The following is a 14466-nucleotide window of genomic DNA, read 5'->3' on the forward strand; positions in this document are numbered from 1 at the left end:
CTTTCCCCCCCCCCCGTCCCCTCGTCCCCCTGGCAGCGCTGCTTTTGGGCTCTGTTTGGCCAGTATCTGCCCCTAGCTCTCCTAAAGCAAGCCTGGTGCAATTAGCTGCGTTACGCAGCTATTACACAGCCGTAACTCATTGCTTTCAGAGCTGCCATTTCCCACAGGAACACACACCAGCAATGCAAACCAGCGCAGCTCCGCACATCCACCCAGGCCACACCAGTGGAGAACTGGCCTGAGGTCTACAGATCTACCAGCCAAAACTCCCGGTATGCAGAAAGGAATAAACATGTTCTGTTACTAAAAATGCCGAGATACCAAATCTCAACTCTTCTTTTTTTCTTTTTTTCTTTGAGAGGGAAAAAAAAAGAGGGAGGGGAGATGGCGTTAGAGCTACATGTGCATTCCCTACATCTTTGCAAATTACATCACTTAGTACCTTTATGCAACCACATCAGAAGAGCTTCAGCCAAGGTACCACCTAAACTGAGGGAGTATATACCCCTCCACACACACTCGTATTTATTTACCCTTGTGATCCATGTTTACTAAACAACTTCAACGCACCACTTCAATCCACAGCACACAGGCTTGATACATTTTTGTGGTCCCTCCCCAAAAATTTCACAGAGAAACTGCTGCCTCAGGAAACCGAAAGCTACGCACCACACTGCAAGCAGGTTATTTCTGCCCGTGCCCCCGTACTGGTCTGACAAGCTAAATTAGGCACTTTATGAGCCTCGAACGCTTGCTTACCTGAGACCGACACTTTCATGAGGGCTTCCAGGGGTCTGTTGTTGTCCAGATCGCGACTCAGTTTGAGTTCCCCAGTGGCAGAGTCCAAAAGAAGCAAGTTTAATTCATTGCCTTGCACAAAGGTGTAGGCCAGGCTGTCCGACACATCGGGATCATGAGCTGGGATCTTGCCAATCACACCGGAGGGGAAGCTGTTAGACTTGTTGGTCACATAATTATTGAAGAGGATCTGGAAGTCCTGCAGCACGGGTGGGTTATCGTTCTGGTCCAGGAGGCGGATGTGCACTGTTGCCCGACTCACAAGAGGGGCTGAAGTGGCCTGCACCACGATCACATACTCTGTCCGGCTCTCGTAATCCAGGTCCATGAGGGCCGTGAGGTCTCCGTTGAGCAAGTCTAGTTGGAAGACCTCAGGGATATTCCCCTCCACGATCTGGTACATGATCTGTGCGTTGGTCCCTTCGTCAGGGTCAGCTGCACTGATCCGTGCCACAATAGAGCCTACAGGGCTGTTCTCCTCCACAAATATGTCAAATTCATCCTTCTCAAAGACTGGGGGGTTGTCATTGATGTCCAGCACAGTCACTTGGATATCCACAGATGCTTTCAGTGGCGGGCTGCCCCTGTCCACAGCAAAGGCCCGCAGGCTGTAGACAGCCACATTCTCACGGTCCAGCTTGCGCAGTGTGCGTATCACTCCAGAAGTGGGTTCGATGTAGAAGTCTCCATCTCCATCGTCACCACCTTGGAACGTGTAGAGTAGACGGCCATTGAGGCCTGAGTCGCGGTCAGTGGCAGATAGCTGCAGGACGCTAGTGGAGAGTGGCACATCCTCAAAAACGGAGCCCTGGTAGCGGTCGCGCAGGAAGCGGGGCGCATTGTCATTGGCATCCAGGATGAGGATCTCGACGTATGTGGTGTCTGATTTCTGAGGGATGCCGTTGTCATGGGCTGTAATGGCCAATGTGTAGGAAGCCTGGTCCTCATAGTCCAGTTCCATCAGGGTGGTGATGGTGCCTGTGTCAGGGTCAATGCGGAACTGGGGTATGTTATCATCCAAAATGTAAGTGATTCTCGCGTTCTCCCCCGTGTCTTCATCAGTGGCACTGATGGTGACAATAGACGTGCCGATGGGCTTGTCCTCGCTGACACTCACTGTGTAGTGGGAGCTCTGGAAGACTGGGCGGTGTGTGTTGGCATCTGTAACATTGATAAAGACCTGGACGGTGTCAAAGCGAGTGCCATCAGAGGCAGTGACTGTCAGCACATACTGCCTTTCCTGCTTGTAATCCAGGGGCAAGGCCAGCGTGATCAGCCCCCCTCCACTCTGACTGGTGATGGCAAAACGGTTCCTGGTATTGCCGCTCGTGATCTGGTAAGTCACAACGCTGTTAACGTCCCTGTCCACTGCTGTCAGGGTCAGGACACTGCTGCCCACAGCTGCGTCCTCGTTCAGTCTGAGGTGATACACCTTCTCCGTGAAGGTGGGGTTGTTGTCGTTCACATCCAGGACAGTGATGGACACACTGGCTGAGGAGGTCATGACTGGCACACCATGGTCCCTGGCTTCCACCCCAAAGTGATAGTTCTCCACAGTCTCTCGGTCCAGCTCTGCAGCCACCGTGATCCACCCCGTGCTGTTGTTGATCTGAAAAGGGAACCCAGAGTCACCTGCTACAGGGGCACCTCCGGCAGAGGGTGCCATCTCTATGAGTTTGTACTCCAGGCGGGCATTCTCCCCAGAGTCAGCGTCCACAGCCTGGATGTGCAGCACCGAGTAGCCCAGAGGAACATTCTCCAGCACCGTGGCCTGGAAGGGAGTGCTCACAAAGATGGGGGCATTGTCATTCACGTCCACGACCTGCACCGACACCATGCCACTAGAGTTGATCAAGGGAGGTCTGCCCCCATCCTGGGCTTTGATCCGGAGCGTGTACTCCCGAATAGTTTCATAATCCAGAGGGTTGATCAGGTCAATGGCGCCAGAGAAAGAGTGAATGTAGAACTGGCCTTTCAGGTTGCCGCTCACGATGCTGTAGTGCACCTGCGCATTGCTGCCCCGGTCCCGATCTGTGGCCTGCACCTGCAGTATCTGGCTGTTCACTGGGGCATCCTCTGGCACCTGGACCAGGTAGCGTTTCTCGCTGAACTGAGGGTAGTTGTCATTCTCATCCTCAACAGTGATGTGTACCATAGCCGTGGCGCTCCGCGGTCCTGGATCCTTGCCCTGGTCGTTGGCTTCCACCACCAGGTGGTACTCGGAGACCTCCTCACGGTCAACCGGGGCTCGGGTCCTCACAACTCCAGAGCGTGGGTCGATCTCAAAGACCCCATCACCAGCTCCTGGCTCCAGCAGGCGATAAAGCATGTTGGCGTTGGCTGGGGCATCACCATCGGTGGCACGGATGGTCAGCACCTCGTAACCCACCTCCAGGTTCTCCCTGATGCTCTCCCGGTACTCGGGCTGCTCAAACACTGGCTCGTGGTCGTTAGTGTCGCTCACCGTCACAGTCAGATAGGTGGTGGCCGAGCGGCGGCGCGGGGAGCCGTGGTCGGAGGCGGTCACCTTCAGCACATGGGTGTCCTTCGTCTCCCGGTCGAGGCTGCGGGCGGTGACCACGCTGCCCGTCTCGGCGTCGATGGAGAAGTAGTCGTTGGAGCGCTCGTCGAAGAGCGCCTCCATGGAGTACGCCAGCCGGCCGGCCTCCCCCTCGTCGGGGTCCTGGGCCCGCAGCACGATGACCGCCGTGCCGGCCGGCTCGTTCTCGGGGATGGAGACCTGGTAGCTGGGCAGCTGGAACTGCGGGGGGCTGTTGAGGCTCCGCGCCCGCCGCGCTCCCCGCCGCCCGCCGCCCTCCTCCCCCGCCGACGGGGCGGCTCCGGGGGGCCCGACGGCCGCCCGCTGCCGGGGCCGCCGCGGGCAGGGCCCACCGCCGCGGGGCTCGGCGGGCGGAGCGCGGCGCAGCGCGGCCCCCGCCGCCCTCAGGCGCCCGGCGGGCGGCGGCAGCACCGGCGGCTCCGCGGCGGCGGCGCGGCGCCCCGCGGCCCCCGGGGGCAGGTGGAGGAGCGGGGAGGCGCGGGGCGGCCGCAGCTCGCCGCCGCCCGCCGGCGCCAGGGCGCAGAGGAGCGCGGCCCAGGGCAGGCAGGCGGCGGCGGACAGCCGCAGCATCTCCGGGGCTCAGCGGGCAGCGGTGCCGGGCAGAGGGCTGCCGTACAATCCATCCACCCGCCGGGCTGCCCGCCCGCCCTCATCCATCAGCCGCCGGATCGGCCCCGGCCCCGTCCCCCCCGCGCCCCGCGCCCCGTCACCGTCCCCGGGCAGCGGGCTGGAGAGCTCCAACTTTTCCACCTTAAACTTTGAAGTGAGTTCAAAATGGCTCCTCTCCTCCTCCTCCCACCGCCGCTCCCGAGAGGGTGATTAGCATAAACCTGCTGCTCGTCTCCTTCGCCAAAAAGGAAAAAAGAAATTTAAAAAAAAAAAAAAAAAAGAAAATTAAATACCGAAGTCCCCCCCCTCCCCGCGGCGGGGCCGACCCACGGGCGGCGCGGTCCCGCGTGGCTGCGCGACACGGCGGAGCCGCCCCGTCCCGTCCCGTTCTGTCCCTGCCGTCCCGCTCCGCTCCGCTCGGTTCCGCGGCGGCGCTGAGCGGCGCAGACTGCGCGGAGCGCGGCGGGCGCTGCCCGGGGCGGGGTTTGCTGCGGGCCCCGCCCGGCCCCTCCCGGGCGGCGGCGGCGGCGGCGGCGGGGGCCGGGCCCGCTCCGGCCCCGCGGGGCTCCCGTCCCGCCCCGCCGCCCGGCGCCTCTCGGCGGCCGGTCCCGGTTGCCGGCAGAGCTGCCCGCCCCGGTTTTGGGGGGGGGGGGGGGGGAGTGGAGGCGGCGGCGGGCGGGACAGGTACCGCTGCGGCAGCCCCGCTCCCCCCGGCCAGAAGCGGCGGCCCGAGGGGCGGGGGTGCCGCGGGAAGGCGCTGCCCGGCGGCTCGCAGCCACCTGTCGGCTCGGATCCGTCGACCAGAACAAAGTTAAATTGAATTTTATTGTATTTTATTTTATTTTTTTAAATTATCCCTATGGAGGATTTTTTTTAAAAATAAAAGTACTTTTCAGGGCAAAATCAGCATCACCCGCCTGGCTGAGGGACCGCCGTGTCGCCCGGCGGTTGGCTTTGCTGACGTGCTCCGCGCTCGGCTGGGAACTATGCGAAACAACAGGTAGGATGCGGAGCCCTGAATTAAAAGATTTCTTGCGGGCAATTGCAAATAATTACATACAAGATGCAAACTTAGTTTGTGGGAAGAAGCAACGCCAAACCCCGCATGTAAATGTGGCCCTGGTGGTTATAACGTAAATAAATTCTATGAATTCTGTGAATTTATGCAAGACGCTTTATATCGTTTTCCTTTTACCCCCCCCCCTTCTCCCCCCTTTGTAACGTCTGGGTTGCGCGGTGCGCGCAGGCTGAGCCCTCATCCCCGCGGCTGCACTGTCCCCTTGTGGGGACGGCGAGAAGGGCGCCGGCAGCGCACCCCGCGGCCGCCGGGGAGCGGGTGTGTGGGGGGGTCAGCCCGTCTGGAGCAGCGGGTCTCTGGTACCCGACTTCGGGGCTCATCCTGCCAGCGGGGGCGAATACCGGTGTTCACCTACAGAGATGTTGCCCGCAAGAGCTTTGCGTGCCAGGGAGACCAGGGGGTGGCGAGCAGTAAGCCGCCAAAGGTTGCCGGCTGGGATTTTGCAAAACGCTGTGCCTCGTAGGAGCTGGAAGGCAACTTTTAGAGCAATCTGTTACTGTCAGTTCAGGCTCTTCAGCACTTAGAAGACGACCGTGAAAAAAAAAATAATCCCAGCTTCTTTCAACTGCTTTCATCCCCGGAACTGCAATATTGCAAGGGGAAAAAAAGAAAAACCCACTTGGATTATTGCCAATACGTCTGTCACGGGGAAACAAAAAGCTTTATAAATTGCAGTTTTGGAAGACGTTTAGCTAATTCAGCTTTACTCTTTTTTTTTTTTTTTTTTTTTTTAAATTGAATTTAGAAGATTAGTTGGTTTTTTAGATCCTCTGGTGAAAATGATAGTTCATGAAAAGGAAGAAGAACGGAAGGAAGTGGTTAAAACATCACTTTCCCTTTATTGAGTTTGAGTGGATGGATATCTGTTTTATACTCCAGAAATCAAGCAACTCCCTCTGTAGCTGGTTTAAATCATATCAATATTAACTCAGGTTCCACATAAGAAAACGCTAGTTTAAGTCCATACTTTTCTTACTTCTTTCTACATTTTCCTGCTGCAATGCTTAATGTCCACGTTTTGAAAAATAAGCTTTTGTTAGAAAATAATCCTTTTCTATGGATTTTTAAAAGTGAGATCCAAGTACATGTTTCCAGACTTTTTATTAGATAAAACAGATCTGCAAGAAAAGGCAATTTAAACTTTTTTTCTTTCCATTTTATTGCAACAAGAGGCATCATCCGTGAGTCTTGGAAAAGGAAGATACTGTAAAAACATCTGTATGAAACCAATTCTGTGCATAATTAAACAAAATCCTCCATCCTGTTCCTGTTTGTATGACTTACCCTCTATTTTCAGTTAATTTTGTCTTGTTTATCTGTCATGTTTCACTGTTTTCTCATTAATTGTATAATCCCTATTGTTCCTTTCACACGTTACACCGCTTTTTGTATCGTTTCACCATAAAAATAGATTTCAAATGCAAAATGGTAAGTATAGTATTGAAATGCAAGGCTGACTCTTTGCCCTAGTGAAAGGAATGGGTTATTTAACATGTTGGTGACTCAAATCCCTTTTCAGACACCGGCATGGTGAGATGGCTCATGCCGGGTGGTGTGTCGCTCCCTACAGAACCGGGGGTCACTGCTTGCTCAGAGGTCAGGGCTGGCGTGATCTGTTTCTGCTGCTGCTTCTGCGGGTCCAGAAGAGCTGGAGAAGGCAACAGTGAAACCGAGTGGTTGGTAAAGGAAACTAAAGGTGGGAAGGAAAATTCAGAATTACATCTGTCTCGTGTTTTAACTGGCAAGTTTTCAATGAAGGCTGATCCTGCTGAGAAAATCAGATACTCCCTTTGGGTCTGATTCTGCAGATTTTCTGGTATAAGCTGCCCTTTTCTATAGAAGAAATTGCACTGACACCACCGTGATGGGTGATGTCCATAAAAATATGCAAGTGGGTGAGGTTTTGCCTGACCCTTTGTTTGCTTGGTACCAATTGATGACATATTCATTTCACAGTTCAAAAAATGCTCTGTTTCGACTTGTCTGGGAGTGAAGTATTTCAAGTTTCTTTCCAAAGTGAATTTAAAACTAAACTGAGAAGCTAAAATAAGAAAGGATAGTATTGTTATGCATTTCCCTTCAGTGCTCAGCTCTAAAAAAAACCCAAACAAACAAACAAAAAAGCCAACTAAACTTCAAGGAATTTTCTTAAAACATAAAGTTCACAAGACCAGGGAAGAGACCAAGACTCATTCCTTAATTGAAACTCTGCTGTGAGATCTGTAGCCCAGAGGCCGAGGAAGGCAGAGCTGGGGTTCCCCGCATCTAGGTCCGATGATAACAATTTTTAAGGTTGGGAATGAAGTGATTCAGTGTAACATCCATCCCTGTGAAAGAGGTGGTTCTCTGGAAGGAGCTGAAGCTTTTCTCATCTCAGCCCATCTGTGCTTTAAGGAAAGGCTTAAAAATTCATGCTCAATAATGCTGTGTTACAAATAGCTTACTTTTTTTCTTTAAGAGTAAGTCATGAGATTTGTGTAATATATTGCAAAAAGGTGATATACAGTGTCCCGTGTCCCCCGTCCCCCTTCCCCCTTCCCCCCCCCCCCCCCCCCAACCAGTGGTTTTATCTTCTAAACTCTTGCTGGGTGAGAGGTTATGCACAGGAAGATGCACCTCAAATTTAGGCATCCATGTAATACAAACTTGTACTTTGATCTCTATGTACATAGTGTTAAACCTAAAGTGATACATCTAACAGGTATTCATAACTGCATTTGTTTACTTCCGAAATGCACCAGTGATCTATTCCTGCTAAAGTAACGCTTTGAGAAAATAATTTTTGCAACCACAACAGGCAGCAATAAAGGAGCCTTTAACCACACTTTATTCTTCAACCTTCTGATTTTCCGACACTTGGAAAGAGACTAGTTGTTTTATGCCATACATTAGAAGTGAACAAAATTAGCTTTATTATCCACTATTTCAAATAAACTAACAACATACTAGGCACAAAAAAAAAATCCCAAATAACAAATAATTTGCTAGGTTTTGGGCCCCCTGTGCCAGTTGCTGTTACATCCTACCCTCAAGGTTGGGTCTCTTCATAGTCTGGGACCGCGCATCAGCAGAGATCAGTCTTCTGTCATCTCAGACAAAATCTAATAAAAAAAGAGAGAGGAAAGCTAAAAGGTATGCCCCAATTTTGAAGGCCTGATTTCTTTTCTTCCGCCTGTGGCAGGAGGCTGGTGGGAGCCCTGGGCTGCCGCTGGCTGACTCGTCCCTGGTGCTGTGGGGCTGGGTGCCGCAGCGAGAGTCTCCGTCTGCCCAAAGCACCCAGTGCAGCATGCCAAACTGGTCCGAGGGCTGGAGGTGAGTCCCAGTGACGCTTTAGTGAATTTAAATGGGATAAACCCAGAATTTTGGATGATTTCTCCAGTCACTAGAAAGAAGCATGATAACAAGTTGCTCTATGAACATTTGGACTTCCAATCCCCGTATGAATCTGTTCCACGTCCAACTCAAGAAAGCCCAAATAAGCAAAAGTCATTACTTTCTTCATGTTTCATCCGAGTTTATTTTAAGAACAGAATTAGTTCGAGCTACATAAAGTGAAACTTGAACCTTCACCTATTGCAGGAACCACAAGGGTTTGGAAATGTTTCAGAAAATACTTTTATTGCTAACATTCATTATTCTTAAAGCCAAGAACAGATTCCAAAACACTAGGATCCTTATTGCAGGAATGATGTTCGAAGCTTCTTGGCTGTACGTAGCTTCTCTCTTGTAGTAAGAGGAGAAACAATTTAGAGCTCTTAGACAATGAGTTTGTTGTAGCCAATCGTACTGTTGCTTCTTTTAAAATGCTTGGTGGAGATGGCAGAGATTTGGTGTTGGAACTTGTTTATTTCCTTAGACTTAATACCATCCACTTATAACTTACCCTAAGGAGCTCAGCCCCACCCTTCTCAAACACTGCCTGTGAATTTCCTCACTCTAAATTGGTTTGGGTAGTTTTTCCCCTCCTCACTTACATTAGCTAAAGGCTCCACTAGTTACAACATGCAAATAGACAAAGAAACCAATAGAAGAGCAAATTTCATGCCCCAAAATTGCACAGTGGCCAAGAACAAATAAAAGCTGAGTATGGCTCAACTTTTATCTATGGGAAAAGCTACGCAGAGGCTACTGCATCAGAAATGTAGTCGTACAAACTAACAAGCTCTGTAACAAATTCTGTAACAAACTGGTATATAAAACCCGAGAGGAATGCTCCAGTTCAAGTAAGCAGAGTAGAAAGCCCAGGTCTACAGATTCATGTGATTTTCTTCACTTTTCAGGTCTCTCCTGTACATTAACAGAGGTACTGAGTGAACAACAAACCCTTGGGAATTGCCTTTTACCATTTGTTTTGCAGGACTCGCCCTTTCTCTCTCACAGGGTCTCACCCTACGTTGTACAAACAGATTAAAAAGTCAGCTCTTGTGGCTTTGCCCAAGAGGTGCAGGTGAGTTTGCTGAAAGTTTGCTGCCTCCCCATCAAAACAAAGGTGCAGCGGGGCAGGTTCCTTGCTTTGTCAGCTTCTGGTATTCAATCAGGGGATTAAGGGGACTAATTAATAAGAAAAGAGCGCAAAAGATAGGCTCGTCTAGCTTGGCTAAGAGACAGGTTGGGGACTGGAGCGGGCTGGAGTCTAACAAAATGTGACAGTCATCCAAGTGTAGTCACTGAGGAGCAGTTACTGATGGTGGTATAAGAATACGTGGAGCAAAGAGATGACAGGGAAGATGAGCAGATTGAGTAGTAGGGTTCAAGTACCGGTAGGGAGGTTTCTGGCTGTGGAGCAGCCTTCTGCAGGACTGCATGGCGTGCTTACAGGGTAGGCATGCTCTGTATTTACAGGGGAGGATGGGGATAACGTTCTTATACCACCATCAGTAACTGCTCCTTGGTGACTACACTTAGATGTTTGTAGCGTGTTGTTACACTCCAGCCTGCTCCAGTTTCTCCCCTAGTAATTCATTAAGCTCTCTCCACTCTTTTGACATCCATTTATTACAGGAACACTGTTTTCCAGGGATTTGCATGGCTCCAAAATATTTTTTCCAGAGTGAACTGGTATTTTCTGAACTTTTTATCGTTTACATAAAGACAGGATTAGTTTTTTCCTTCCAATCTCTGTTACTTTGTGCTTATCAGCACTGAGCATCATCTGCCGTTATATCGCGCGCTCACTCAGCGCCATGAGATTCTTCTTCACCCCTCCAGAAGCTGTTTAGATTTGATGTGGTTAGATTCAACAATCCTGGCTATTTTTGTGACATCCGCACACTCAGTCACCTTTCTGTTCAGCTCTTTCCCAGTGGTGGGGCTTTGTAGCCTGTTTTCCATAAGCTTGACGTGGGCTCCTCGGACACAGCAACCTTTGCACGGGAAAACCATCGAGGGAAATTCTTTCAACTGCTTATAAAAGAGTATCCGAAGGGCTTCTGGTGGATGGGCATGAAGGTGGAGTGAAAGCAAGGACACCGCGACTTTGGTCTAAACTGTTCCTTTTCCAGAAGTTCAATTACATTCAAAGACAAAGTATTTCAGACCCTTAGGGGAGGGAGCACACAGCTGTAATGAAACACGTGCGGGCGGGGGATTAGTTGACCTGTTGGAAAAATAAAAACATCAGCTGAAATGCTTAATGTGGGAATATGAAGTCAGTGTAGCGGGTTGCTCAGGTGACGGTGGGGTTTGAGGCTTTGTGACTGTCTCAGCAAAAAGACCAAGAAGGTGAGGCAGATGTTCAGCATTTCTCTTAATCACTGTAGTTTTTGCAGATGAGGTATTATGGTTATTGCTATTTTGTCCTTAGTCTTATTCCATACGTTGAGTTTGACAGGACGGTAGTGTCTTTATTTCTAGTCCTGGTCTGGAAGCCCACCATGCACCACCATCACCTTTCATTTTTTCCCAAGAGGCCTCAGAAGAGTCATTTTTTTCTCATAGATGCATTTCGTCATGTATTTCCGAGGATTTGTCATCATCCCTGGGGCTTGGCACCTCTGAATGTGAAAAAAATAGAAAGTGTTCAAGAAGCCAGTACACCAAATTGCTTTAAAAAGCATCAGTAAGACTGTGAGGGGCCCCATTTTAGGCTTTTTCTGGCTCTGGGACAGGTACGTAGAGGCACCATGTCCTCCTGCAAACCCCACACACGGGTCAGGCCCGAGCACTGGCACACGACCGGGTGTTGCACTGCTGCCGGGCTTTCAGGCTGAGCTTTGCCCCACGCCAGCTGACCCCCTTAGCCAGCCCGTGCCAGGCTGGGCTCACCACAGCCCTGAGACCATACCCAGTGAGAAACTGGGACATGGTTACCCTGTGTATGTTGGGAAAACCAGAAGAGCTTTACCCTGGGTGCAAGCCATGCCACACCATGTGCCAAAGAACAGCCCCTGCCCTGCCTTATTTCCCAGTATAAATTAAGTGAAAAGTTTCGCTTCACATGGATGAAACGTGTTATATTTTCAAAGTCCTGTGTTGTAACTGTCCACTTTCTGCTCTTCTACTCGCTATGTGGCCCCAAGGCTCTTCCTGGGGGGGACATTGGTTGGCCTGCCTCTCCACCAGCCTTCACCGGGTTCAACACTTACTAGCAGATCACGTCTCTGGTTGCTGGATTTCTTTGGGGATCACTCAATATTGTTTCATAAAAGAGAGGAAGAACATTTGTGCTCCTAATGAATTTAGTTGTCATCACTTGTCAGCTTTGTGCTCTGAGGTCTCGGTTAGGTAGCATAATTAGCATTATATTTATATATAAGTAATTATAATCTGGGACCCATTCCAAATTCTGCTTTTAAATAAAAATTGGCCAAGCCTATTTGCAGCGACTGGAGCCCCTCTGCACGCAGCAGCCTCACCGGCAGCTCTGCAGCGGCTGTAGGAGGATGCGCCACGTGGAAACAAGGGGACCCGCTTTCTTGCTCAGGTACAGACAGGGGTCACTTCTTATTCGGCCTGGCATTCCCCAAAACAACCTTATCTTCAGATATTCTAGCCCGGAAGCTGCAGTCAGGAAAAAGGACAAAGATAATCAGCAGTTACGCAGGCTGGGGAGCGGGAAGGTTATTCGGGTGTCAGGCTTGTACTCCATCCCTACCGCTGCTGCCAAGACATTTTTCCCCGTACTGACAGACATAGGTCCCACGGTCCTCAGGGTAATGAGAGTCACACAGGGTGGTTTCTCATGGAGTGGCTTTGGTTTCAAATCCCACCGTCACTCTTGCCCCAGCAGCCGTTCCCGGATGAACGGCACTGGGCTCTGCAGAGCCGAAATGGCACCACATGCACCCTGCCTGCTTCTCCAGACCTGACCTACAGCTACAAGTGCCATCTTGATGATTTCTTTGTCCTCAGGGGCACAAAATACATTTTCAGGTGTAAAAAATTATCTGGGAATATCTCTAGATGTTCCTACTGGGGTGTGCGGCATTAGCCCTAGCTATTGTCTCTACAATTAGTTGCCCCTTCCGCCATGGCACGTGAGGAAAATGCAAAGGTGCCCTTGGGCTTTGCAGGCCGTGGGCAAAGCATCAGGACTCCCACCACCATCTCTGCTACCCATCTGGGGATCATCGCTGTACCACCAGGAAGTGCTAGTCTCCATTTCAACTCACAGGGCAAAAAATGAAATATTTTCTGAGCTCTGAGGGGAACGAGAGACTCAGAACTAAGAATATTCCTGTAGCTGCCACTGTCACTGATGGAAAATGTTGTAAGGATTGACTTATTCTGAAAATTTTAACCAGCAAACCGTGTTGTCAGCACAGGCAGGGGCAGAGAAGAGTCCTGGGTTATTCATGGGACGTAGCACTGGGATGCTGGATTTCTCAAGGGTGGAAATTGCTGGGCGTTAGTTGGTTGCTTCTTGGGAAAGGGGATGAAGAAAAACCTTCAGTCTTTTTGTTTGTAAGAGGGAATTTTCCTGTTCTCCCCTTGCTTTCTCACCCAACTGCATGTTGCATATACCCTGCAGAGACCAGAGCACCTGGGAACAGTAGGGCTGGTGAAGGCATATTGCCCTGTACCTGTGTCTTATTCTAATACAGCCAAGATTGCGCCCTGTCCTAATGCGTGATCCCCATCCACTGCACTGCCATATGGCTCTCTTGAAAAATCCTTCCTTTTCTCATATACTGTAACTTTTGATCAGACGGTTTACTCACCCCTAAGACAGCATTTTTCTCAAATACAGAAGGCGTCAGCCACGCTAATCCATTAGGTAGGAACTTGGTGGCTATTAGAGTACCTTCAGCATAACCTCTCTTCTCAGGTGAGCTCTGCAGCATTTTTCTGGTCCTGTGCAGTGGAGGGATGTGCTGTTTGACAGGTTTCCTGCTTGTTACTTTGCAGAGCGTTTCTTTGCCTCATTTTCCTTGCTACTTCTGGTGAGCAACGCTTTGGTTTTGATGAGGTTGCACAAGCTTTTTCAGCCAAAACATGACACTAAATGTGTCTGCCATGAACAAGCTCAGAGCAAAATCTCTGCTTCTCCACTTGCCCTGTTATACTGACCTAGCTAATGGAGCCAAACTCAGCCTGATCCAGAAAATCCTCTTAAACAATGTGAATAGCCGAGAGAAGAATTTGGTCTATTGTGCACAGGGCCTGGGACAGGGCCAGGACTCCTGAGCCAGCCATGTGCCCTCACCATGAAGAGAGCTAACAGTATCCTAGGCTGCATTAGGCAAAGTATTGGCAGCAGGTTGAGGGACGTGATCCGTCACCTCTGTTCAGCACTGGGGAGGCCACAGCTGGAGTGCTGGGTCCAGTTCTGGGCTCCCCAGTACAAGAGCGACGTGGACATACTAGAGAGAATCCAACAAAGGGCCACACAGATGATGAAGGGGCTGGAGTATCTCTCCTATGAGGAAAGGCCGAGAGAGCTGTGACTGTTCAGCCTGGAGAACAGAAGGCTCAGGGGGATCTCATCAATGTCTATAAACACCTGAAGGGAGCGTGCAAAGAGGACGGAGCCAGGCTCTTCTCAGTGGTGCCCAGTGACAGGACCAGAGGCAACGGGCACAAACTGAAACACAGGAGGTTCCCTCTGAACATCAGGAAACACCTTTTCACTTTGAGAGTGACCAACCACTGGCACAGGCTGTCCAGGGAGGCTGTGGAGTCTCCATCCTTGGAGATGTTGGAAGGATACCTGGCCACAGCCTGGGCAACCTGCTCTATGTGGCCCTGCTTGATCAGGGGGGTTGGACCAGACGACTTCTTGAGGTCCCTTCTGACATCAACCATTCTGTGATTCAAAACAGGACAGTGAAGAGTGGACACGGGGCAGGATAAAATAGGGCAAGAAAAATGGGGCTAGGTGAATTACTGAGGCAGAGGAGAAGAGAAGGAGAAGACTGCCAGGAGTGATCACCGGTTAGTGTTCCCTCTCTTCTGGCCCCGTCTGAGACCAGTTTCCCTCAAG

General features: G+C 50.7%; 1 protein-coding gene across 1 annotated transcript in view; it reads right to left on the reverse strand.

The window, feature by feature from the left end:
- The window catches only part of CELSR1 (cadherin EGF LAG seven-pass G-type receptor 1), a gene marked incomplete at both ends in the record, with an annotated part of 173490 nt that extends 169562 nt beyond the window's left edge, over window positions 1–3928 (reverse strand). Inside the window, one exon of the mRNA XM_082479271.1 lies at window positions 760–3928. Coding sequence (XP_082335397.1) covers window positions 760–3928 — 3169 coding nt within the window. The remainder of the gene's footprint in view (window positions 1–759) is intronic.
- Window positions 3929–14466: the final 10538 nt, after the last annotated feature.

This window comes from Vanellus vanellus (genome assembly GCF_965231255.1).
Source record: "Vanellus vanellus genome assembly, chromosome: 1".
Lineage (NCBI taxonomy): Eukaryota > Metazoa > Chordata > Aves > Charadriiformes > Charadriidae > Vanellus > Vanellus vanellus.